General features: G+C 38.8%; 1 protein-coding gene across 4 annotated transcripts; it reads right to left on the bottom strand.

The window, feature by feature from the left end:
• On the bottom strand, positions 1–26,256 carry MOCS1 (molybdenum cofactor synthesis 1). 4 transcript variants are annotated; one of them, XM_031552407.1, is made up of 10 exons: positions 26,111–26,256; positions 25,172–25,339; positions 18,435–18,599; positions 13,958–14,019; positions 12,620–12,731; positions 12,187–12,299; positions 11,395–11,505; positions 8,993–9,113; positions 7,478–7,525; positions 1–3,367 (listed from the first exon to the last, which is right to left on the bottom strand). In XM_031552407.1, the coding sequence occupies exons 2-10, from the start codon at positions 25,326–25,328 to the stop codon at positions 2,445–2,447; spliced, it is 1,812 nt and encodes a 603-aa protein (XP_031408267.1). In that variant the 5' UTR covers positions 25,329–25,339; positions 26,111–26,256; the 3' UTR covers positions 1–2,444. The 4 variants fall into 4 exon arrangements, with proteins under 4 accessions (XP_031408267.1, XP_031408268.1, XP_010705227.1 ...); XM_031552409.1 differs by having other exon boundaries at positions 3,235–3,367; positions 7,463–7,525; positions 26,111–26,250; XM_031552408.1 differs by lacking the exon at positions 7,478–7,525 and having other exon boundaries at positions 26,111–26,255.
• Between the last annotated feature and the right edge of the window lie 99 nt (positions 26,257–26,355).

The raw sequence follows: 26,355 nt of genomic DNA, 5'->3' as shown, positions 1-26,355 counted from the left end.
TGAAACAATTACAACAAGCATTTATTAAAAACAGTGGACAAAAAAAAGCAAGCCTTCGAAAAGTATTCATCACGTTGTACCATTGCCCACCCAGCACCACTGAAACATACCAGCTCATTTCTCTTGCAAAATGTTCTGTTGAAGTATGTTTCATCATCTATAAATGTGCATAGTTTCGAGACTTGACAATAGAACATGAGCATAAAATGGCACCAAAGTACATTTGCCTAAAGCTTCTAGTTACTCTCAACCCAAGAAAGTATGTAGTGAGATGTGCGTTAAGTGATAAGATGTGCGTGGTAATCATGCGTGTGCTCTGTAGTACCTGGTATGATCTTAAGTCTTTTCTGTGAGTTTTACAGCATGACAGCAAACTTCTCTGAAGCCAAAGAATCGTATGCCCCAAAGCATCATTTTATTACTACTGAGTATGTCTGGTTTTCTTAAATTTTTCAAGACTGGGTGAAGACAGGGATGGCAGTGTGTGCTGTGCGTGGAGGGGGTAGGGAGGGGAAGTTAAGTGCTTGTGTAAGTCAGCTAACTTAGCAGGTTCACACATGCTGCTTTTTCCAGGGGATTTATTTCTACACTGATGAGGGGAGATGATGTGCACAGCATTTCTACATGGTCTCTCATGGTTGCAGGGTCAGCTGGAATTCTTAGTGCCTACCTGAGGAAGATGCTCGAGTGAGATAATTCACTGCCATCTCCTGTACAATGTTAAGCTGACTTACTATGGATTTACAAACAGTTTAGTGATATTGATGGAATCAGGAGTATAACAGTGAATGTAGGCCTACAAATGTTTGTAGTGTTGACCATCTTTGTTATTAAGTAATGTAGAATCCCTCTGCTTTTCTGAGCTTGCTCAGCAGTAGCTGTAGCTGTTCTGTGTGCCTGACCTCAATGACAATGAAAAAAAGAATCTAACCAACCTGCAATGGAAAAAGTGCTTTCTGTGTTAACTACTGTATGAGATTCATAATGCATAAGTGAATACATCCGTAGTATTTCTTACTGACTCCTCATATTAGACCTGTGCTTACTTTAAAGGAGCAGGATGTGCGTGACTGTGCTGTGTGCTTTACTCATGCTCACAGTTTAACGTTATTCCATGAAAAGCAATGGCTTGCAAAGTTTAAGACAATTTTCCCTGCAGCCTCCTTAAAGCTGTCTTCAACTCTCTGTGCGTATTGAGAGGCAGCACCCTGAACAATATGGAGCTTCACATTAGCCATAAGTACTAGAAAACAGGTAAACCGAAGTTGAAAATATCATCTTCAGTGCATATAAATTAATGTTTAAAAGGGATCCACCCAAAATGAAATGCTGATTAATTTCTTTTTAGGATAGTCAATTATCAAAGCTATTCAGAGCTACATGACAGTCCACTTCTGGCAACTTACATGGGACAACTTAAATACTTGCAGACTTCATGAAAGCAAGTTAGAAAAAATGCAGGAAAACACTCTGGCTGAGGCAAGAGTAACAATCCCAGTCCTCCAAGTAAGTGCCTGCTGGTCTTAGTCTTTCACCTGTCAGGACCACGCAGCTTGGGGGTTACTAGGAGCTGCACTATAAAATTAAAAAAGTGTAGTCTTCTGGGGCTTGATCTGACAGCTCTTACTAAAGTCAGGGAGAGCTGAAAACTACTTCCATGCATGGCATAATTAAACTCTTAATGCAGACATAGATGTAGGCAGTGCCTCAATGTATTTGAGTGCCAAGATCAAAATGCTGGAACATGCTTCTGAAGTCGTAAAAGTTACCTTTCAGATCAGCCAAATAATTCTTCCAACACCAGAAACCTGATGTTCTACACCATATTTCACAGTGTTCAAGGTAGAGAGAGCTGGGCAGCTGCAATCTCCTTTAGTTTTGAAACTCAGAGGTGGATATTTCCTACTGGAGTAGTACTGAAAAGGGACAGGAGCTGAGCCTCTGACCCCGACTGTTCCAAAACCATAATCTCTGACGTACGATAAATTCTCAGAGCTGTTTTCTTCTCCCTCTCACCATCTAAACTCATCTGAGGAGATGGGGGCACAGACAGACAGAAGCAGTTCTGAAATCCTAATCCCTGACTAAAGAATAGTTGCCAAATAACAGTACTTTCAACACTTGTTTCATTTCCAGAGCTCACAGTTGCATGGTGTGATGACAGCAGCTGTGAATATTTCACAGCAAGAAGAAAAAGAAACCTTCTGTACTGTAACTAGGAATCTTTGCTCAACCTCATGGTGAGGACACTAAAATGAAATCTGGCTGAGCAGAGAAGTCTCTCCTCTCTAAAAAACCCACTTACTCAGCAGCTGGCTAAGTAGCTCCTCTATTCATTCAGAAATAAGTGACAGGGTAAGGCAAAATGAGAGTCATATAGTAATATACTGAGGTCTACAAGCTTACTACTGCTGAGTGAAAGCTGTTCTGTAAGAGGCTGTCTTCTAGCAGTGGTTATCTAGAGGGCTGGAAGTGTCTGGATATGATGTAGACTCTAAACTTCTAGAGAAGTCTCCTCTCTGCCCACCTGTCTTACTAAGCAACTTCACTTCCTCAATGACAATGTCATGAGTGACTGCTTTGCACATGTCATACACAGTCAGGGCAGCCAGGCTGGCAGCTGTCAGAGCTTCCATCTCCACACCTGTCTTCCCCCAGGTCTGGCAGGAGCAGTGAATCACCACTGTACATCTGGCCTCATCCAGGCTCAGGGATACCTCAACATGGCTAAGAGGGATGTTGTGACACAAAGGGATCAACTGGCTAGTCAGTTTAGCTCCCTGAATTCCTGCAATCTGTGCTACTGCCAGCACATCCCCTTTCTTCATTTGGTTCTGCCTCACCATCCCAAATGCCTTCTCACCCAGGCGAACAAAAGCAACAGCAACAGCACTTCTTCTGGAATCTGGTTTCCCTCCAACATCCACCATTGTGGCCCGTCCTTCTTCATCTGTGTGAGTCAAGTTATCGGAGGCACGACGGATCTTGATGCAAGATCCCGAATTCCTGTTAGAGAATTCAGATCCTGGACTTGCCTCTTTGGACTGACAGTCCATAGAAACTTGGCCAACAGAAGAAGCCTCAAGGCACTTTGTGTCAGATGTGGAGCTCAAGTCCTTTTGGAAGACACAGAAGCCTCTCAGCTGGGTTTGTAGAATTCTTGTCCTTAGGTACCACTGTTGCTCTGGGTGAAATCTTGGCAGGATAAGCTGTTTTGTAAGTTTATTTCTTATTAATGCTTTTCCCATTTGCTTGGATAAACTTGCTCTCAAAGTTAGCCAATGGCTAAATGCGTGGCCCCACAGTTTTGAATATAGAGGATTCTGTAGGGCATCTTGGCATAGAGGGAATGACATCAATGCAGGCTCTGAAAAAAAGAAGAGAAAATAACATGAGGATGCCTGACTAACCAGAAAGTTAAGCTAAGTCTGCAGTAGCTGAGAACACTGGTGGAACCTTGCTTGGGACCTTTTGTATTACAAAAAGCTTTAGAAACCTGCAAATATCCCCTTTTCTCTTCAAGCTTTGTCTTCCCACTTACCCACTCACCAGCATTTACTGACTTGTTATTCTGAACACTGGGACTTAAAACACTTATTTAGAAGTCTCTGACAAAAGGAAACAATTTGCTTCTAAAGTATCAATGCTTACTGAGAAATAGCAGCTAAGAAAGCTTACAAGAACAGCAGGCCTAAAACAGCATCTCAGCACCCATTTGAGACTCCCAGCTTCAGTCTTCTTTGAAAGCTTGGCAGGGTAAGTAAAGAAATTCTTGCACTTGGATTCTCAGCTCCTCTTTTCCAAACACCTTCTCCTAGCACAGGCAGCTATACTTTTCCTGCTTTCATCCCCTGCAGAGAAGGGTCATGCCAGCACCTGAGGACAGCAAGGACCAGAAGCACCACCTGCAATTGCACTGTCTACAGCATGCAGGGTGGCTCTGTGATGGGAACCTTCCTTATTACTGCCAGCTCTAACCACATTACTGACAGCTCAAGTTTAAGCACCGGAAAAATCACACTCCTCTCATAGACATATTTTAAATCTACTAAGAGCTATGTTCCAAGTTGAGCTGGCATAGCTCCCAGCCCACCTGCCCCTTTCGCATTTAATCCCTTGGTTTTGGCTTTTGCAGAGGGATTAATGCCAAGTGTCAAGACAGAAGGAGTCTTTTTCACATAAAAGAAGAGATTTGTAGTAAGTAAGTACAGAGAAAATGGTATAGAAGTAAGTGGCTAAAGTCTTACTTTAATAAACCCACTGACAACAACTCTTCTCCTAGAGCTCCAGTTCTCCTTGCTCTACTTTGTGAAAAATGTGGAGCACCTTGCTGAGTTACCTTTACTGCCCAGACGTACAGATATTGCCTTGAACTGTCCACATTACAATAACAGGACGGATAATGTTCTAGCTGTGTTCCTCAGCTTTTTATTAGTCCTCCTTGTTAGTCCCAGCTTCTGCTGTAACTAGAGTCTGATGTATTTAGCAGCTTTCTCATCTCATTCTCCAACTGTTGATTGGAAAGTACCCATTACTGAAGTTTAATCAACCACAGATACATATGCTTTTTAAAATATAATCCCAGTAATACTCTAAATTCAAGCAAAAGCCCTTTCAGATCCACAACTGATGGCTTATCCACCAAAATTACGATTTTTACAACTTTAATGGTAATGTCTTTCCCCTTAGAGGAATGGGTTTAAGTGAACATAACTGTTTTGAAAATAACGATGCTCTGCTTTAGAAGAGCACAGAAAATTATGCTTAGTAATCTTTTCTTCTCCTTACTCTTTAGCTTCTGCTGTACTATGTGAATGTGCCTTGAAAAATGCAGAGACTCAAATTATTCTTCTGGTTCCCCTGATTAGCTTTGAAATTAAAGCTAATCATCTGCAGTGTCTTGTCTTCAAGAGAATCTGGACTGCAAAGGCAGACAAGTGTAAAGGCAGGTAAGCACAATTTTGTGGCAGTAGGGAGTAGCAAAGGGAAGTAGCGTTAGTTCAAATAAAGTGGGAAGTAAAAATATAGCAACAGACAGCAATGCATGCATTGTATGTATCTTTGTTTTGCCTTTGTTCAGTCACCTGTGTTCATGCATTGCTCATGCAAATACAAAAAAATGGATAATGGTTTTCCATAGCACTACATGTTATACAACTGAACCTATGTGACAAATTATTTCTTTTTTTGACCCTACTAATAGTAAAGTATGGTAGAAAGTTAAGTGAGTTAGCTTCCAGCTAGCGTGGTGATGCGGGAAAAGAAAGAAGCTAGGAGATACTTAAAAGCAAGAACTCTCCACTACTGAAATGAACCTGTGAAGAGAACAACCTGCCAAAAAGGAGTGTTTTAGTAAGGGGAATAGCATACAAACCATATTACAGCAAAGACTCAGACAATTATAGTGCAGAGGAGAAGTCAGGTTTCTCATACTGGGACTAGTGAAACCACTCAATGTTTTCCAAAGCGTTCATTAAATTAATTCTAGTCACTCAAAATGCAATTCTCCATGTGCAGAGAGTGAGACTGTCTCCACTCATCTCCAGTTATGGACCCTGTACCACTGATGAAGATACTGACATCAGTTACGCTGAAAGGGAGATGAAACAGCTTGGGGAGGACCTGGACAGGATCTCTCTCTCTCTCTTTTACTGTATGTCAGACAACGTGAGAGTACTTTTCAAAAGGAATTAAAATAGATCTTATTTCTGCATACCAAAATGTTACTATGAATGTTAACTTCAGAGAGAGGATATTTTCAAAAGCATTTTGTAAAATGATTTAGGTCTCATCCAACTGTAGGAAGTTTAGTATTTTCCATCATCTTTATTTTTCTCCTGTAGCAAGTGAGCATACACTTCAGACAATAGTTCCTCTTTCCCCTTTGACTGGAACACAATGAGACAGTCGCCAAATACAAAAAGAACAAAAGCAAACTAGCTAGTTAGTCTTGCATCACCAAAGCTATTCACTTTAAAACTCAACATGGAAAAAGACAGTCTAGCAAGGGAAAAATATTCCCAGTGAAAACAGTAACAATATTAAGAGACTTCTAAAGAATGTATTTCTCAACAAAAGTAAACTAAGCAGTACACTAAGGTCTTGCTTCAAAATACAGCTGTTACTGCATCACTTGTAGCAAAGCCTACAAGTTAAGGCATGTTACCCTTCCCTGCAAGGGAACTTGCTTTAAAAGCTGTGCTGAAGCTGCACAGCAACAATGGGAGAATGATAGTTACTGGTCCAGTCTCTTCCACCCCACTACACTTTTCCCCTCTGACTGATAAGATACAATAGAACAGTGCCCAACAAATGTTGCAATACTAACTCTCACAACCACTTGGTCTTTTGAAGAAGATAGGTGTAAGGGAACTGTTAAGTCATGGCCTGAACTGATGATTGAGCACCTGGTGAAGGGGGTGGCTGGCCCACAGGGCACAGGTGCAAGCAATTCACCTATGCTTCCCATGTGACCCTGGGTCCACTCCCCGGGCTCATTTAAGGGCCAGTCTCCAAAGAGAGAACATCTCTTGGGTAGGGACTGCTTCCTAAGGAGGAGTGCTTTATAGCTGCAGACCCTCTTCACCTGTTGGGTAAGTCAACCTTTTTTTGTATATGATTATTGATATTGCTGATGATGCTTTGCCTGGTATTGTAAAGAGCTTATCAGAAGCAGTTTCATTACTTCTTAAGGACCAACAAGTATTCCCAAAGACTGCTATGCTACAAAATAAGGAATTGTTGGCATGGAAGAGGCGCCACACAGAAACATATGAAAAAACTTGTAAGAGAATCCCCAGCAGTGCCTCATCATTCATGCAGAGAACTTCAAAATGAATGGAAAGATAGTAAACATATCTTCAATAGACATAAATAAAAACAAAAGCTCTTATCCGCAGGAGTGGTGAGATTCTGCAGATTGTTCTATTAAGGTTATGCCCTGAGACTTTGCAAGGTTAAGAAGATGTTTCAAAATAATGAAACTGCAAGTTCCAGATTCCAAAGCGAAGAATTAAGGAGCTGAGTAGCCTTGTGTGGGTCACCTTGTTGCTTTTATACATTGTAGCCAAAGGAGAATTTCTTAGTTCAGGAATAAAAATAAGTCTTGAATCCGTTATGCTTCTATTGCCATTTAGTAAACTTCATGAAACTCATCCCTAAACTGCCTGATTAGTTAGTATAGTATTGTTAGGCACAAAGAAAGGAGACTGGCAAGAAGAAGCTAGTAATCCCTTTAGAAAATGTAATGATTCTCAAAATTAGAGAAAATAAAAACAGAGGATGGGGACATAAAACCTCTCCTTCTTCTGAAATCTGGCTTAAAATACAGTTATGCTTAAAACTAAGAAACATGTTTCTCTTCCTAAACCAGAAGTGTACACACATTCAAAATAAAAGCCCAATCCACTCTGCTCCCCAAAAGACATAAACCAAACAAAATCATGGTATGTTTATTACGTACTGATTTGTCACCCACCAATCAGGATCATTGGACGGTTTTTCATCTGGGAAATGTTAAACATGCCTAGAAATAAAATAAGGAACACATAAAAATCCTAACTTTTTAGGTTTTAAGTCATGCATCTGGTTCATATATATTTAGTTTTTTGCTCTTCATAGTGCAACCTGCATGCTAGGAAAACCAAAGCTCAATAAAGATCAAGAGAGCTAGAGAAGGAGGAATCTAGTATGATATTAAAAATAAAATAGCTGCCATAGTCTCCAAGCTGCTGTGTATGTATAATGCTGTAGAACCTTATCCCAGAAAACCTTCTGTAATCTGAATTATAGTCTAACTAGCACAGAGTTAAAACAAGTTAGGACAATCTTATTTCTTAACAATAGCATTTACTTTATCAGTTGTAGGGGCAAGCTGTTAACAGCGACTCAATTCAAAGAAGTCTCATCTTCTAAATCCTCAAGGATAGTACTGAGACTAACACAAGTCAGAAGAAGAAAGTGTCAGGTAAATGTTGTTAATGGCAGAAATGCCTTTACTAGATGGGAAAACACCTCACTTTCCCAAATCAGAAACTCAGAAATGAATAGTCTAAAAGTAAAGGAATCAATTTTCCCTCCTACCCTTAGATTTACAAGGCACTATTTTATCTGGGTCAGAGAAATGCACTTTTACAAGCAAGCCTATGGTCAGAATTACAAGCTGCTGCTTAAATCTGTTTGATGTGTAACTAAAAAAGGTTAAAGCCAACTGTTAGAAAACAGGTAGAAACCTGCAAGAGAACAAGAGGACCAACATAAAGGCAATTATTCCATGCTCGTGAAGACAATTAATATGTAAAAGGTCAGCATTCTCACGTCCAGTCAGATTACCACAACATGTTGAGGCTCAGATGTGACTTAAATAGAGTTTCTGTCAATATAAATTAAAATAAAAAATATATGTAAAATATAAAAGACTAATACAGCAAGCAGATATGACTGTATCATCACGGACCTTGCATCATTACCTTATCCAGAACGCTAGATTGGCAACATATATTGGCGTACTCAAAAAAGGCTTGTCACTTTTAGAAACATCTTAATGAAGTAGCTGTATTAATGGCTTGGCTCAACTCAGCTTTAGTGCTTGTTTTACAGCAAACTAACTTTCAGGGAAAACGGGGATCTGGTACAACCCTACTGATTTCAGCTTAGCTTTACACTTCACTGTTGTGATCATTAGCAATGGTGTTCCTTCCTCTTTGAAGACAAAAGGCACACTGAAAGACTGCTAGACAGTCAGGGTGCCAGATCTTATGAAGGACTAGGAAATTCTAAATTGGCATTCAAATTTTGGAGGACCTGTAGGACCGGTAAAAATGAAAAAATGAAAAACTTTCTATCAAAAAAATGCTATTATCAGATGGGAAATGAATGCAGCTTCATTTAAGAACCCTTTCCTTTTTCTGGCAAGTCAACGTTTCCCACTGCAACAGAATAACATTGCCTACCCTAGTCACTGCTGTTATTCCTCCAATACAAAAAAACATACCAGCATGCTGTTTCTTTTTTCTGCTCACTGCCGCTCCAATGATTTGAACCAACTCTTCCTCTGAGGCACCTGACCGTAAGTGATCTCTCAAGGACACTTCTGAACTCCCAAACAGGCACACCTAGAATCAACCCAAGGAAACAAAAGAAGCAAGAAAGATTAAAATAAGTAATCCTCCTATAACAGACAAGGCTTGGGTCACTGATAAGAGATTTCTGTAAAATGGAAAGTCATCTGCACAGCTGCTGCCTCAAGACAACACTATCTTATTTCACAGACACCTACAACTCTGTCAGTCTCTGAAGACGACAACATAATGCTGTTGTAATGGTTGCCTTACAAGCAAAGCCATGAGTCAAAGCAGCTCTCCATGGTCAGCTTAAAGGAAAAGCATACCCTAATGATTATTTGCAGTTAAGAGCAGCGTGAGCTGAGCCCATAAAACAAACATTTCACCATTAGTATGACTAAGTGTAACTGCTACTTGAAAACATAAAATGGTGGTTTAGTAGACTATCAAATACGGAACTGAATTCTGATAGAAGATTTATGCTAGCAAGTAAGAACAATACTTTGCTATCGCTCTTAAGTCTTAACATTGTTATTCTTCCCTTTTGCTAGTCTGACGCAGGGAAGACAAGCCATGGATACATTACAGCTTACTAATGAAAGCCAACAACCATACCATGCCCTCTGTGAATTCTGGTTTTAGATGCTGAGTAATACTGAACACAAGCTCATACTGACCCTTATACAAAATCATTAATCCCTCAGAGGATTCAATTTTTAATTAGAGTTGCAGTTATAAAACAGAACAGTATGGGTGTGTCTTCCATAGCTTGTAAAATATGACTGTATCAAAACCATTCTTCTGTACAGAACACTAAACAAGTGGCTATACATCTTTGCTCAATAATGGGTTGAATCAGAATTAATAGATGATATCTTCTAAGAGGTAGAAGGCAAAAAAAGGAAGGGGGGGAAGGGACAGGGGGCAATATAACTGGAAATTTAAATGGGAATTATGAATCCCTTAACATTGCTTACCTGTTGTTTAAGAGTCTTTTTGGGTGCTGAGGCAGCCTAGTAATTGCTTTTTGAGCTCGCCACGAGACAACTGAATTTATTTTAAGGAAGTGAGACAAAAATGCTTTTTTCATACATACAATTTATTAACTTTAAGACATAAGCCCTTACATAAAGTCTGGTTGAAATGAGTTTGAACGTTAAAGAAAAGTGTTGATGAGAATCTGATACTGTAAAACACAGATAAATATGGCTACCTTTAGCAGTCCTGCTGAACGACACCAGGCTGATTTCCTCAAAAAGGAAAATGGGCTCACACAAAAGCTACTAGAAATAGCTAGTAAGCTTTCATTAGATTTACATCTTTTCCTCCTTTCACTGAGCAGATTCCATGTTGGCAAATTTCCTTCAAACTGCAAATACTATGCAACAGAGCATTTCTTTGACTATCAATTATCATATCTTATAAGATAGCTGCTCCCTTTACCTCAGTCAACTCATCATCCTTCTAGTGCTTTTTTTAGGGTTCTGTTGTTCTGTCATACAGCTAAGTTTCAGCTCTATCGTTACCGCATGTCATCTTTTAACAAGTACTTCTTAGTAACTATAGAGTAAGGCGTTTTGTAGAGGTTTAGATATTGAAGAAATACAAGGTTGATGAAGATGATTTGCTTTCTCTCTCTTCCGTGTACGTGCACAGACAGCCTGAGATGCTTACATAACATTTAAGCCCATTGGGCCTTCAGGCTACCTTGGTCATCTGACATTAGACAGCAGCACAGCTGTTGTCAATATTAGGTGACAATGTATAAGTGCCAATTTTTAACTGAAAACTTTAATTTTCCCCTAGAAACTGCCAGTTTCAACGTGGCAGGAAGTAGTTATTCCTCCCCATTCTGCAGCTGCTGAGCAAATATGCAGGCTGTTCTTGAGTAAGATTTCCAAGGACATCTTTGGTGAAACAGAACAGGATCCTTGTGGAATACAAAAGCCAAGCCCTAACCACTGCTTAGATATTTTTCCCCCATCTCAATTCAATGGGAAATCATCTGCTGGTCATATGTTTAAGATGCTCTTATGTCAAAGACTAAAATAAATATTTATATTTATAAGCCCTGAAACTGATGTTTTGCAGCTGAAATTAACTATGTTAGCAAAACAGAGAAACCAAAAAAGGTGTTACAACATTTCCCTAACAGCCCAAGAAACTTAAACAATACATACAGCAGAAAACCAAGGATAGATAATTTAGAAGTTAGCTGATAATAACTAAGCATCTTTCCGTCCTACTTTTCAACCTATCTACTTTTAAGGGAAGAATTTCAATGCCAGTTTAGCTTCACGAAAGCAAAGAGAATCATGTTTCCACTACCAACCTTCAGGTTCCCATCTGCTGTTATTCTCAGCCGATTGCAGGATCCACAGAAGTGCTCTGACATGGAGGTGATAAAACTGATTTGTCCCTGGAAATGTGGCACTTTGTAGCTCTACAGAAATGGAAAGGAGGAAAAAAAGGAATCAATACTAGAGGTCTCATTTTAAAATCTCTGTGTGCCCAAAGACCAGAAGACACTTTAACAAAAATTTTCTCTGGTTCTAAGGTTACACAAGATAGAAAAGCAAAATCAGCTCTGTCAGAAGTTCCAGCCTATTCTATTCCATTCCTGGAAATGCACAAATTTGTTATATGTTTGCCACTGTGGTTGACTTGCAGGTGATGCTAGTGTGAATATTCTTAGAGAGACATGAGATACAGATTCATGTGGGTCAGAAATTCTGCATTGACTTTGCACACTAAAGCAAGGCTATTATTTCAGAGAACAGCTGTTTCACCAAATTCGTTAATGTGCAGTCAGACACAGATGTAGACTCTGAAAAGTTTCAAAATATGTGAATATAGGATGCAAGCCTGTCATTCTTTATATCTCACTGATGCATTTAGTAAACATACTGTGTTTCTAAAGGGAAAAATTACAACCAGTGTTTTAAATAAGTGTCAAACCACATGCGGGCAGCTTGACCAAAATTCCACAGTTACTACACTGAGTACTTCTTGCTTTTTTTTTTTTTAATATAAATGCTGAACTTACCACACTCTGGGGATGTGGGGTAAAGGGAGGTGTTATATACAATATATATGCTATATATATTCTTTGTCTATCCCCCACCTTGGCTGTGCTGGAAGCTTCACAGGGCAATTTCTCTAATTCAGGCCACTGTTGTTTAATTGTATCAAGCATTTCTTTGTAGCTCACCATCTTCTTGAAGTTCCATTTATTGCCTAAAATTAACAAAACCAGAACAACTGTAGACTGTGGATTTTGTTTTTTTTTTTAGTTAGGAAAGAACAACCTCTACATTCCCAGTAGATCTCACTTTTCCCTGTAGGAGTCTCAGTACCAACTAATTCTGCTACTAATCTTTCACCACGTATCCACAGAAGATAGGCAAGGTGCAAATGAAATAAAATCTGGGAATTTCAAAATTCCCCAGAAGAGCTCATCAAAACTTCTACTTCAAAGAGTAAATAACCCCAACCTGATTCACATATATTCATGGCACACCATATACCAGGCAAAATCTCAGAGAAGGAATGGTTACCATCAAAGGGCATGTATTCTATGAACCGCACATCAAGGGGCAGATCCTTTGTGAAATCCACGAAGTTCAGCAGTTCATCCTCATTCAAACCTCGCATCACCACACAGTTTACCTGCAGGAAAAGCAGACACCTAAAATTAGAAAGTAGAGAATGACGTCCTTACCTCTTACACGAGGCTCTGTAGTCCTAGTCTGTTTGTAATAGAATTTTGAAAGAAAAAATAATTTGGCAAGACTGAAATGGCATAGCCAATCACTTCTGTCAAACCTTGGGGTCAAACAGGTGATAGTAAAAGGAGTTATGGCATGGTAGTGACCATTTGCTATAGTGGTTCCCTAGAATTCTGTTTTGTGTCCAGAAACTGCAGCATAGGAAGTTCCGCACAAATGTGTGCAAGAACTTCTTTAAGGTGAGGTGACGGAGCACTGGAACAGGCTGCCCAGGAAGGTTGTGGAGTCTCCTTCTCTGGAGATATTCAAGACCCGCCTGGACACCTACTTGTGTGACCTGGTGTAGGGAACCTGCTTTGGTAGGGGGGTTGGACTCTATGATCTCTGGAGGTCCCTTCCAACCCCTATGATTCTGTGATTCTCTTTTAACATTTACATAAATGATGTCACTGCAGGACTTGAAGGTATAACTAAGAAATTTGCAAACGATTCTAAATCGAGAAGAGCTGTTGACGCAGGGCAATGTTCTCAGACAGAGTCTGAATTTTGGCTGGTGTTTTTCAGAGCTTTATACCCTAAACCACTTACACTTATTTGACTTTCCAAAACACTGGTGAAACAGAAGGGAACAACTGCTACAGAACTGTAAACTGTAAGCTGAGTTAGGGTGAAGTTTCATATTACAGCTAAGTTGATTTACCTGCACCTCCAAAGGAGAACTCCCTCTGCCTGTCTCTAACACTGGTCCTCATCAGAATCTGCTATGAGCAGATGAAGGAGATAAACCAGAAAAAAACACAAAGGTCTTTCTGCAGGGCTGTTTTCTGCCTGTTAACTCCCTCAGCCAAGTTCATAGCTGGGTCAGACAAGTGCCAACTCAATACAGGGGGCAGGAGGAGGCAAGTACAGAGCAGGACCACCCAGCAGCCTGCTGCTAGGCTATCAATATGCTTTGTGGCAGTGTGAACTATACTCTGAGCTTCACGAGGAGATAGAACTTTTCCCTGAATAACTCTTGATGTGATCTTCAGACTTACCAAAAATCATCTGAGGTGAGGACAAGAAAGGCGGGAAATAAATTCCTTAGTAGGTGAGCTGCAACTTTTATCACAAGTTATGGTAAAAAAAAAAAAAACAGTTAAAAGAGTAGATTAACACTTCCTTTACCTTTACAGGACGGTAGCCAAGTTCAGTGGCTTTGTGGATTCCTTCCATTACTTTGTGAAAGCCTAAGATATAGAAAAGATAAATCTTTATTCTTCCTGTTTACATGAAACAAACAAACAGAACATGGAAGGAGATACAGGACACAAAGATGACTACCAAAAAAAAAAAGCATACAAAACAATCCAATTCAGAAGATGTGGCTTAAGTAAAAAGAAATGCAAGTAAAGAGATTTCAGTTCTATTTCTCCCCAGCCAGGGGGGAGCTGCCAGTACTGCTGTTGTCAAATCAGTGAGATACATTTTTTTTTTTTAAATGGTATTTGGGTAGTCAAAAATATTCAGATGCTTTTCTGCATCTTTGGACATTCATATAGCATTAAGGTATGACTCTGCAGTTCAACTTTGCTTTGCATTGTGTTCATCTTAAAGAGAGTGACAAACATCTGTGAATTGCCTCCAGATGGAATGAAGAAAGAAACCAAATTAATGTTTATTTGATAATAATAGCACATGTGTCTTTGCTAAAACAGCAGACTCTCACTGGTCTAAATCTGGTATTTACAGTGTTGCTAAGGGTATTTTAAAAGGATCTTTGTAATGTGTGTGTGGGGAAGAGCACAGTTAGGAACAAACAAAAATCCCTCATTTCCCCCTTGCCACAGATCTAATTGGCTTCCAAAGCTATTAAAGATCACAAGCAGCAGCATTTTACACGACTATCATTTTATGACTACTTTGAACTTGTAGATTTGGTGACCACAATGTTGGGAACACGAGTCAGAGCAACTTAAAAAAAAAAAAAAAAAAAAAAAACCACAAACACAGTAAGTTGTCCTTTGACCCTTAAAAACAAATGAAATATGTCAAAAGCGGCAATGACTCCAAGGGATGAACTCCCCACATTCACCCTCCCCTTTAGTATGGTCTGTAGTTGTCATCAGCTCCCAGACACAGATACAGAGTTAATTCAGGGCAAGTACTTTCTCCCTCTAGATGTACCTCTTAAATGTGGAAGAAAAAAAAATTAGGTATGCAATTTTATGATTCTAAAGGCCTTTCTGAAAGCCTGTTAATCAACTCATTCAAATCACACTTTACGTCAATTTTAAAGTTGAGCTTTCATCAAGATATCATTTTTAGATTTCACATATTACTCTTTCCCTCGTCACGCCAGCTGGCAGAGAAACAAGGTGATAGTAGCAAGAATGAGACAAAGTTACAGACCACTGGGGACATATTTCTGGTGAGTGGATGTGCACAGCTGCAAATACGGTGTTTGCAAGCATGTCTCTTACCTAGTCTAAGATAGACTAAACACCATTCCTCTTTTGCACTCAAAATGCAGATGACAAGACACTGTATGAGGCTGAGCAATTCCTCCCTAAGCTGTAGTCTTCAACAGCAAATAATTTACATATGCTAGCAAAAGGGCAATATCTTCCAGAAGTTCTGCGCTGACAATCCCTGTGCTGTTTTTATTTATACAATATCTTTTTCTAGGTAGGTTCATCAGTCTTCTTTTCCTGTCTCTGGTCTACTGGAAACTCAGGTTCTCTAGATAAATGTTTGTAACTTAATTATCTGTAGGTGCTTACCAAAAACAAGTAATAACTTACTTAATAACATTCTTGCACACTTGACATTGAATGTGCTCCATATCAGAATAGAAAGGAGAGACACAAAACTTCTACTTTACTGTTTCCTGTCTGGTAAGAGTATTATCAAGCACAAACGCAGGAAAGCAGGAGATGCATAACCAATACCATTCCCGGACGCAAAAAGAATATGAAGAGTAAGGAGGGAATAGTAACCTAAGTCTTGCAAGCAACTGTTTGAAGTTAGAACCTGTAATTCTTCTCCTTCATCACCTACTTGTTTTGCATGCACCCAGAAAGTTTGCAGCCATGGTGGTAGTTTTCCTTCCAATTAAGTTTATGAGCTGAATGTGGCAAGAGAGATAATGATACGTTGCTGTAAGCACAACCCAGAGCCTCAAATGGGATCAAAAAGCTCCACAACAGCTAAGAAAACCTTATGTGCAGCTTCAAGAATGCAGAAATCAAAATCCACTAGGAGAGACAGGAAGCAGTCATAAGCAAGCAACAGATAAAACAACAATAAAACAATGGATATAGAGGTATGGAAGAATAACAAAGCTTGCAGTGCATCTAAATCAAGGTTCTCCAGACTATGAAAAAAATCCAGTATTTTCATCTTTTAAGAAACCGTAACTTTACTCAACTTTAAAGCACAGTTATAGTGCTTGTAAGTATGATTCTGTAGAGATTCTTCAACACGTCCAGAACAATCACATATGGGAGGCATGACACCTCCCAGTGATTCATCCCTGCTGGAACATAGGCTTCAAGCCTATGTTTAATGATTCAATTACAGTAAAATATCTAATTTTCTTTGTACTTAACAAAAACAGAAGGTGCAGGCTATGAAACAAAGCCTTGTGCAGCACCAAATATTATTTATTTGATCATCCCTTGAAATGTGGTAGATAGAGAGGAGCAGAAATGTTATGGTTCTCTAATGTGGTTTTACTCATTAGTGGTATCTCAATATTAACCCAAGCATTTGGGATTAAATCAGATACAACCTGCATTAAAGATACAACATCAAAATCCTAGAATAAGTCCCCAGAGGAGCTGAAAAATTTATTTCAAGTTGCTTGAGCTCCTGGCTAGCTCCAGTTAGATGAAACCTTTGCCTTCCACAGAATTAACTAGACTGTAGGAGTCTAAGACCAGGAATCCCTCTCACCTTAACAGAGCTACATCTGGTCGCCTCTGGAACTGCCACACGAGACAAGGTAGCACTTGGTAGGGCAGACGGTTTATTCTCTGCTCATTCCATACCTGGAAATCTCCTATTAAATAAAAAAACCCTCAAAAACAATTTAAAAAGTATTTTTACATAATTTCAGCCCTTAACAAAAGGAAAAAAAAAACAAAAAAACACAAAAGCACTCAGCAATGCTGTTTTTAACCTGATCTTAATAAAAAAAAAAAAAGTATATATGATTTGGAGTTTTTATTCTCCTCTTTAAAAAAAAAAAGTCACAGAAGTTTCTCTGTTCATTATCTATGCTATTCAGAAGAGCAATTTCTCTCTTTGTGGTTAAAGGCCCTTTATGGGAAAAAGAGAACACTTATTTATATAAAAGTTATCCTTCTTCCTTGCTAACTTTTAATTTAACTATAAACAGCGCATTCCTAACAGCTTCCAATCAGATATGAAGCACTGTGGCTGTATAATTCAGGGAGCTTCAGGATGAGGTTTGCCCCTTCAGTAGCAAAGGAAGAGCCTGCTTCTAGTGAATGTCACAAATCAGGTAATATTCAAATGCAGAGAGCAGAAGAAAAGAGCACAGTCACCACCTGCTTGTGATTAGATACTCCAGATACTTCTCTGCATGCCAATTATGCCATGACACAACCACATTAATAAAACAGTCAGATTTCTGACAGGAAGAGATATTTGCATCGTGATGTAGAAATCTGAAGAAGCACTCCCAGAGAGACTGCAGACAAAACCACCTTTCCACACTTGTCAACAGAATTTGAATTTGATAGAAGAGTGATTTAAATGTAGAAGTTACTTCTCACAGTATCCCAGATTTGTTCACCCCTTACCACGAATTTAGCTTAAGCTGTTGCACCATCTAGTGGCTACCAGGAAATTTTGTTAGAATTAGCAGCTCACAGCCTGCAAAAGTTACATTTGTAGACCAAAATGGAGTGATATAAAACTGCATCAGTTTTAGCTTTAAGGAAGGAAGCCCAAACATTTCTGCTAAACTTCATGACAGAATTCATTTAAACAAGGATTTTTAACACTGAAAACATCTAAGCATTTCTGAAATAGTTTGCACTAGTTACTAGTTCAACTAGAGAGAAGTTACAAAGTTTGCATCTCTCCTCAAGCAAAGTCAGGAACAGTTTATTTTTACTACTTTTAAAATGTAGTGCCATAGGAAACACCACTAATAAAAAATGAGACATAGCTGGCACATTCCAAATGTAGCTTTCAGAAACTGCTGTTATTTGTCACAAGAAGTTTAATTCTTGTGATATATTAATCCTTGGCTGCTACAGTGAAATGTTTTTCTTTGAAAAGTGTTAAAGAACAGCAGCACATGAGTCCAGCACAAGATCTGTAGAGTTCTCTTTATTTCCACAACAAACTGGTACTCAAACAGTTATTGGTAACTGTAGATACAGTTGCCACTGACTGCGGTTGGTGAGTTGAACCTCTTCTACTCTTCACAGATCCAACTAAAGGTTCTACCTCTTAGCGTTGTAGAAAGAAGGAAAGTCACTTATCTAAATAGCTTGCATAGGTTGTTTTCCCTAGAATCAAAAGAACACTCATTTGTTTCTTTTCCAGAACAACTGAGTATGAAAGACATATCAAACAATTCACATTCCCGCAGGTATTAAAAATTTTGCCTTTGAAGACAAATCAGTACCTTTCCTCCGGACAATGAATTCAAATTTAGCTGGAACCAAAGTATCCAGGCTAATGTTGATGGCATTCAGTCCTGCCTCCTTCAGTCGGGGCAATAACCTGGCTAAGTTGATCCCATTGGTTGTGACAGCGATGGTTTTCAGCCCTTCTAGCTTGTACAGTTGACCTAGGAAAAGAAAATAAAAGTAAGAACATTTAAAAAGAAGTAATTTAACTGTGAATTAAACAGAAAACCCCTAAAAAGATTCACGAAGCAAATAAAATTCAGCAAGGGCAGGAGGAAAACACAGATACATCAATGTTTCAGCCTTCTTCCAGCCATGATGGCTTAGGTGATCCATTCTAGCATACACCTATTTCAAAAGGTATAAGCAACAGCAATTTGTTGCAAGCAAAACTGCTTATGAAGAACAATGAAAATACAACTAATTTTATTCTCCATAGCTACTCTACTGTTGGAAGAAGGCCTCTGATCTTCTTTACCATCTTTTCCTTAATCTAGCATTGCAAACGGAATTCTGTGTTCTGTAATAGTAAGCAGCAGCAAGACATACCATGGCACCTGAACTAGCAACACTTATCCTGAAGTGCTGCAGAAAAAAAGAACAGTTCTAACCTAGTGGTACTGTCAAGAAATAGTGACTTTAAAGTGTCAAAATAAATATATGTGCTCCCATCTAGAGAGAAAAAGGTCAACACGTCAGGCCATTATAGAGAATCTGATGCAACAATATCCAATGAAAAGTATTTGCTCTTAACAACTGGAAACTTTTGGTTAACAAATGAAAACCAAATAAGAAACAGATAAAATAATGAGTTTAAAATTTAGAAAATAGCTGCCTCCTTGGAAGCTCAATGAGGAAATCTCAGCATATTCAATTCCCAGAGGGCAGTCCTTCAAACCTCTGGTTATCAATACAAGAACAAATAAGGAAAACAAACAAAACCGCATACACCATCTGCAGAAGCAGAATCAAAGCAAAGCCATAGCATCCATCCTAATTTCTTGGAAAATATTTTAAGAACTCTTATTCTTGGGGCAATTCTAGTTATAATACAAATATTTTACAGTTCATTCTTCACTGCCTATTTTACCTCTATTCATTCATGCTGATAAAGGTCTTACTTTGGCTTTATTTCATTTCTCAGTTATTCTCAAAATATTCAGCCTAAGCTTGGCCCAGAACTCCTAATAGAGAGGAAAAAACTAGCTGCCATGCAGGTGTCACAGCTAGAAATGTAAAATGCATAAAGGCATAGAATTAAATACAGAAACAAATCCAAGCCATGGCCTAAAATGGAAAAGTGTTGTTGTTTTAATAAAAAGACAGGAACTCCTTAGGTCGTTAAGTGCAGGCAGCAGCTTTGTCAGTGCATCTCCTCTCCCTGTGCCAGGACGAGAGACAGGGCGAGGCACTGGAAATACATCAGTATGCAGAACAACTTGGATAGAGCCCAACTATGAGAAATTGGAGATTTAACACTTAGACCAACAAACTAAGAAGGACCAGTTAGTACACTGTGTTATTTGTGAAAGCTAAGAAGTGGAATATTTGCAGTTGCTTGCATTTCTTTTTTTTCCATTAATGATCTCTAAATTAAAAAGGGGAAAAGAGTTTTCATAAATTTGGAACTCACTGTGTGCCCACATATTAACTTGTTTGCCAACTTTTGGCCACTGCCTTACCACCAACACAACATCAATACAAGAAAAGGTAACTGATAAAACTATGAAGTAGAACAGAAAACATTTAGCTTCAATAGCACGAAGCTAAAAACTTATTTGTGCAGCTTAAGCCATCAAGTAAACCTTTTTACATTTACTTCCTTTCCTTTAGGATAAAGAGCATCTCCTTAAACAGATGACTTTCTTATATATCCTCTTCTAAGAGTTTCTTCAATTATATTTCTCCTGCTTGAGACCAGAAAATAAATTTTGTCCCCTAATATATGTATTAACAAGTCTAATCTGCACAGCTTTACTCCAGAAATATGTATGCTACTATAAAAAGCCTGCCCTGGAAAATGATGTGCCTATGGGTCCCTTCCAACTCAGGGTATTCTATATTTTCTCACTGGAGACATATGCTTCCCAGACAATAATAAAAAGCTATCATACTTTTTAAGTCCAGTTCTAATTTAAGCCTGCAGTACCACAAAAGAGATGGATTCTATATTCCATTATCATCTGCTTCAGGAAAGTCTCAAATATATACTTTTGGCAGTCACTAGGACATGATAGAGGTTTCTGCTAGTGTTAGTTGCTGAGTCACAGTTTATGTATGAGCATGCAGTAAAAAGTTTATGTATGAGTATTAGGAAAATATGGTTGTAATAATCTATCATTAAAATTAATGAGCTTTACTGGTGTTTCACAGACGATTTATGGTTAAGAGAAATGCCTGCTGAAAACAAACATAGCTTAAATCTCAGCCCTATTCACCTCCTAATGTAGTGTAGGCAGTTTTTATAAACCATCTACAATGCAATACAGGGCTGGAACTTGAGTAATCCAGCCCAAAGAAATATTAGAAATGAGTCACAGATGAAGAACTGGCTGAAGGATTGAGTCCAGAGAGTGATGGTCAATGGCTCCATGTCTGGATGGAAATCGGTGATGAGTGGTGTCCCCACTGGGGTTGCTGGGGCTGATATTCTTTAATATCTTCACCAATGACATTGACAGTGGGGTCAAGTGCAGCCTCAAGAAGTTTGCTCGTGACACCAAGCTATGGGATACTGTCGACACACCAGAGGGATGGGATACCTTCTAGAGGGACCTGAACAGGCTTGAGCTGTAGGCCCAGGTGAATCTCGTGAGGTTCAATAAATTTAAGTGCGAGGTCTTACACCTGACTCGAGGCAACCCCTACTACAAATACAAGCTGGAGGATGAAAGGATTGAATGCAGCCCTGCTGAAAAAGACCTGGGGGTAATGGTGCATGGTAAGTTGGGCATGAGCTAGCAATATGCCCTTGCAGAAAGCCAACCGTATCCTGGTCTGCATTAAAAATGTGGCCAGCAGGTCAAAGGTTGTGATCCTGTGCCTCTACTCTATGCTGGTGAGGTCTCATCTGGAATAGTGAGTCCAGATGTGGAGTCCTCAGTACAGGAGAGACCTGTTGGAGTGTGTCTAGAGAAGGGCCACAAAAATGATCCAAGGGACATCCTACGAGTACAGGCTGAGAGAGGTGACCTGATAGCTGCCATTCAGTATCTAAAGGGGCACTATAGAAAGAAGGAGACAGACTCTTTAGCAGGGTCTGTGGTGACAGAACAAGGGGAAATGCTTTTAGGCGTAAAGAGAGTAGATTCAGGTTGGATAAAAGGAAACAGTCTTTTACAGTGAGTTGGTGATGCACTGTAACAGGTTGCCCAGATGTGGCTGTGCCCTAACCTTTCAGGTAAGTTGCCCTGATTTAGTTGTGCATGTCTCTGTTCATTGCAGTGGAGTTGGACTAGATGACCTTTAAAGGTCCCTTCCGACTCTTAAGGATTTTATGATCCCAAGTCAAGAACACAATTTTGAAGCCTCCGTTTCTTACAATCTAATGTGTGCTTATGGGTAAAAACCCTGTGAATCTTAGAAAGGCTGTTATGGCTTACTTACTTTGTTAAGAGTAAATCAATTGGCACCTGAACAGCCATTTTAATGACAATTAATAGCCAGTGATTATGTTACTACAACCTTACTTTGACTAGATTTTATTTTTAAAATCATTCTGGAGTTCTAGAGCTGCTGTTACATCAGTTTGTGAAATATTTTCTTATATAATACGAAATAAATGGAGACCACAGTAAACATTTACTAACCAGTTGGGTTTTTTTGCTAGCACAGCAAGTCTCCAGATTTACCAAAATGTTATCATCTAACACTATTTAACTAGCTAGACCATCTCCATACAAAAACATTGAGCCTGGAATTTGAACACCATCACATACTCCAACATATAATTAATAGGGTGGAGTATTCTGCAGTGTATGGAATTCAACAAAAAAGAAACTTAGGTCAGAGACACAAAAAGCCACAAACAGACTTAGATGTTCCAAACCTCTGTATAACAATCTTATCATCAGTCTTGCTGAAGTCATAAGGACCTGACCACTGTATTGACACTTCAACAATGGAGAAATATTTCAGAGTGAAGACAGTTATAAAATAAAACAAAATAGCCCCACAAGGGCCAAATGACACTAAACAAGAAATTAATAGACTTAAAACTGTTAGAAATATGAACATTACAGCATGGAAATGTGAATGAATAGCGTCTTAGCACGTGCTACTGCCTTTTTCAATCTCAGACTGTTTCAGAATATCTGAAAAATATCTTGGCAATAAAGCATTTGGATCTTAAAGCCAGCAGTTTCTTGCTATGTAATCGTGAGTAGGCCTTTTAAAGTACAGTAGAACTTAATCCAGTGCAGCTCGTATTTCAGATCAAACAGTGAAGACAAATACACTCATGGAATCACAAAGATGAAACAGAACGTCTGAATGTGCCTCACCTTCCTCTTAGGCTAGCCAAGTTTTTTTCTCCAGCCTGTTGAAGCAATCACAGACTCTGTAATTCTCTTGCTCCTGAATCAGCACAATTTTTGCTTTTCTTTGCCCAAGAACCAGAAAACAGCTTACAGCCTAGAGCAGTAGGTCATACAAGGAATGTACTGCCAAGGAAAGTTCTAGTATAACTCTTGCCTGACAAAGGATGGATCACATATGTTGCTACAGTAACTTTAGGTTACAAGATAAGGAATTTCTACCTTGAAACGCTATTACAAAGGTGAGATTTTCAGAGTCTGAGGTGCCCACTTCTGGAACAGCTTTGTAACAACCTTGTGATAAGATGGCTTCAATAAAGCTGAATACTTTGAACATTGCAGGAAATATTTTTATTATTTTCAGTGAATTTTCCCCTGCTTGTTATATGCAATCTATTTAATTTTAACAATTTTCTACTGATCCTAATTGCGTACAACATATTGTAACATGACAGTCTTAGAAGAAAAAAAAAAATTGTATATGGACACTTAATTTTCTAGTTTTGAACATGGCTGAGAGAAAACAACCAGGCAACTATAAATTAATTACAGAAAGAAGTAATGTAGCAGGACATCATCTTAACATCCATCACTTTTACACCAAGATGACTATTCTCATCTGTTAAAATGACAACGCAGAAGTTGTGAAGGTTCTCAAGAACAAGGTGATTCTATCCAAGCTTAGTTGTGAACAAGAACGTAAACAGAATAATGTAAATCCAGTGATTCAAATTGAGGTCCCCCTCCAATAGCCATAAAAATAAGCCCTTGAGAATTCAATCACTACAGTAGAACATACAAAAGAACCTGTTTATCAATGCTTAGAATTATTGCAAAAATAGAATTATTTTGCAATGAACTAACTACTCAGCATAAACCCTCAACATTGAAGTAACACTGTTGAATATAAAAAGCCATCAGCTACTACGAGAAAACAAAAAAGTACAAACCAGCAAAGAAAACTCTGCACTAAATTGATAATGCTACTGATTTCAATTCAGTCTCATGCCAATACTATACCCTCCGACTAAAAAAAGGATTATTATATTTTAAAATACATCTGCTTTTATAAATCTACTCCCCTTTTGGCTGGAAAAAGCCAGCTAAAAATAATTACACTTTTTATTGTGAGAAACACACATGCCAGACTTCTTGAAATGTACATAACGCTCTCAAGCCTAAATACAAATAACCATAATTCATGTGGTAAATACCTGAGGGAATGCTATTCCACAGAGTTCCAAAAAGATTACGTTAGTAGAGTCTAGGGGCTTCTCACAATCAGGATACAAGCAGATCTCAAGCCACCTCACTCTAGCCTTACTTTTTCCAGCTCTTTATACTACACTGCTCTGAATAAAACAGAGCTGGAATAGAGCTGTTTCATGCAGCAAAGCCCAGTCTATCAGCAGGCACTTTTCTCAAGACCTTCATATGCCATATTAATCCCTCCTTATCTTCAGTACTTCTAAGAGTATAGTTGTAGAAGCGGAAGTTCCATTGCCTACAATATGCCAAAGTACACCTACCTTCATAGCTTTAATTTAACACATTACCACTATCTTAAGCTGTTTTAATGTCCATAACATATGAAACTTTTGATAAGGAAAAAAACAACTGGCTCAAGTCAAAATCAAGAGCGCGATACATTAACACAGTGTAAATCAAAAGGAGATAGACTTCAAAGGTTTAGCCAGTATCTTCCATTTAATTAATACATTCATCAGTAACTATAAAAGCATAGTCATTCTCACAATTCCTGTAAACACAGATGCAATTGAAAATAAAAAAACAAACAAAACTCTCCCTCTCCCCCAAAAAGAAAACCCATTTTGTTCTCTAGGTTGTAAACAAATATCATCTCTTTCTCTGCAATGAGGATCTTCTCAAATCAGTTGATTTTTCACCCATAGGGTGCATAATTGCATGCTATTCTATTAGATGTTGAATATGAAGCCAGTACTAAGTTCAGCTGTCACAATATGAAATGACAAATTCTATTCAACCAGGAGAACAGAACTGGAAGTTTGCTGAAGGGAATTGCCTTCCATTTCACAATATTGGGCAAAACCAACATCATTTCATATGCAATTATTCTTCAGATTGTGGGACTTTATTAGTAGATAATTATAAGTGTAGTTCTTGGTTCAATACATAATAAGTCACTTTGAATTACACTTTATTTATTGGAAACTCACCCACAATATCGACCACATCAGGCCGGATAAGTGGTTCTCCTCCTGTCAGGCGGATCTTCTCTACACCTTCTTTCACAAACAGTCCAGCCAGAGTGATTATCTCTTGAGCAGTAAGTAGCTCTGATTTAGGAGTCAGCTGAACACCCTCCTCTGGCATACAGTACTGACCTGAAACAAAGAACACAGAAATACATGGCAAAAAATACTCAGCAGCACTTAATCTAAAACTGATATGCAGAATGCACCAAGTGCAACTGCCTTTAATGAAAGCCAACTGACTGCCTTTCTTACATACAGATCATACACCACGTCTTTCAAGCAATTTCCTGGTTTCCTTCAAAAGAAAACCCACAACTCATTTGAGGGGTCTCAAAATTAAGATGGATCTACTTAAAAGGAAAAGCTGACTTTATCTAACCTGCATTCAAACACATACACTAAACTCACCAGCAAGCATGGGAACATAGCCACAGACTTTGTAGATGTAGTTGTGGGAATGCCCAGGTACGAGCTTTCATGCTTATCACACACTTATGTATACAAACATCCAAAAGCACTTCAATCCAAATCATAGAATACCCTTTGTTGGAAGGAACCCACAAGCCTGTTCCACTACCCAACCACCCTCGTGAAAAACCTTTTACTATCAACCAATCTGAAGCTGCCCTGATGCATCTTCATTCAGTTCCCATGGTAAACCATGCCAAGTCTGACAAAAGACCCATTTTTACCGATCCTAAGGCTTGCTCCTGTTTCCCCATCCCATCAGTTCAGCCCTGGATCAGTTTCTAACTGTCCTGTGCCATTGCTTTGCCAAGACAAGAAACATAACACTGGGCCAACATACCAGTAAGTACTCTACCACTATTCTTGGCATTTGCACAATGTGTTTTTACCTACAGGTGAATAAGAGCTTTGTGCAAGGAAGCACACACTTACACCTGAGGTTGCACTTCTCTGTCAAAGAAATTCTCAAGTAGTTGTGCTGACGCCCAAAGCTGTCAGTCAAAAAAGCAGAGAAGGGAGCAGCACGTTCCAGCAGAAAATGTGCTCTTCCTGAGCTTTGCAGTTTCTGTAAAGAAAATCAGAAATTGTTAAATATTTGAATAGCAATACTTAATATATACTTGTCACATAAATTTTAACTTTTATCTCAACAGATAATTACTATCTTTTTCCCTCAC

The sequence above is a fragment of the Meleagris gallopavo genome, chromosome 2 (genome assembly GCF_000146605.3).
Source record: "Meleagris gallopavo isolate NT-WF06-2002-E0010 breed Aviagen turkey brand Nicholas breeding stock chromosome 2, Turkey_5.1, whole genome shotgun sequence".
NCBI classification, from domain to species: domain Eukaryota; kingdom Metazoa; phylum Chordata; class Aves; order Galliformes; family Phasianidae; genus Meleagris; species Meleagris gallopavo.
This window is presented reverse-complemented; position numbering and strand designations above follow the sequence as displayed.

Bases quoted from the DNA above. Each gene is read 5' to 3' on its own strand.
- MOCS1 (XM_031552407.1), bottom strand. From the start codon at position 25,328: ATGCCAGAGGAGGGTGTTCAGCTGACTCCTAAATCAGAGCTACTTACT. The intron at 12,300-12,619 runs GTAACCATTCCT...TGTTAATTTTAG, and splicing joins AGAATACATGCCCTTTGATG to GCAATAAATGGAACTTCAAG. The intron at 7,526-8,992 runs GTATGTTTTTTT...TTTTATTTCTAG, and splicing joins AAAAAAGAAACAGCATGCTG to GCATGTTTAACATTTCCCAG.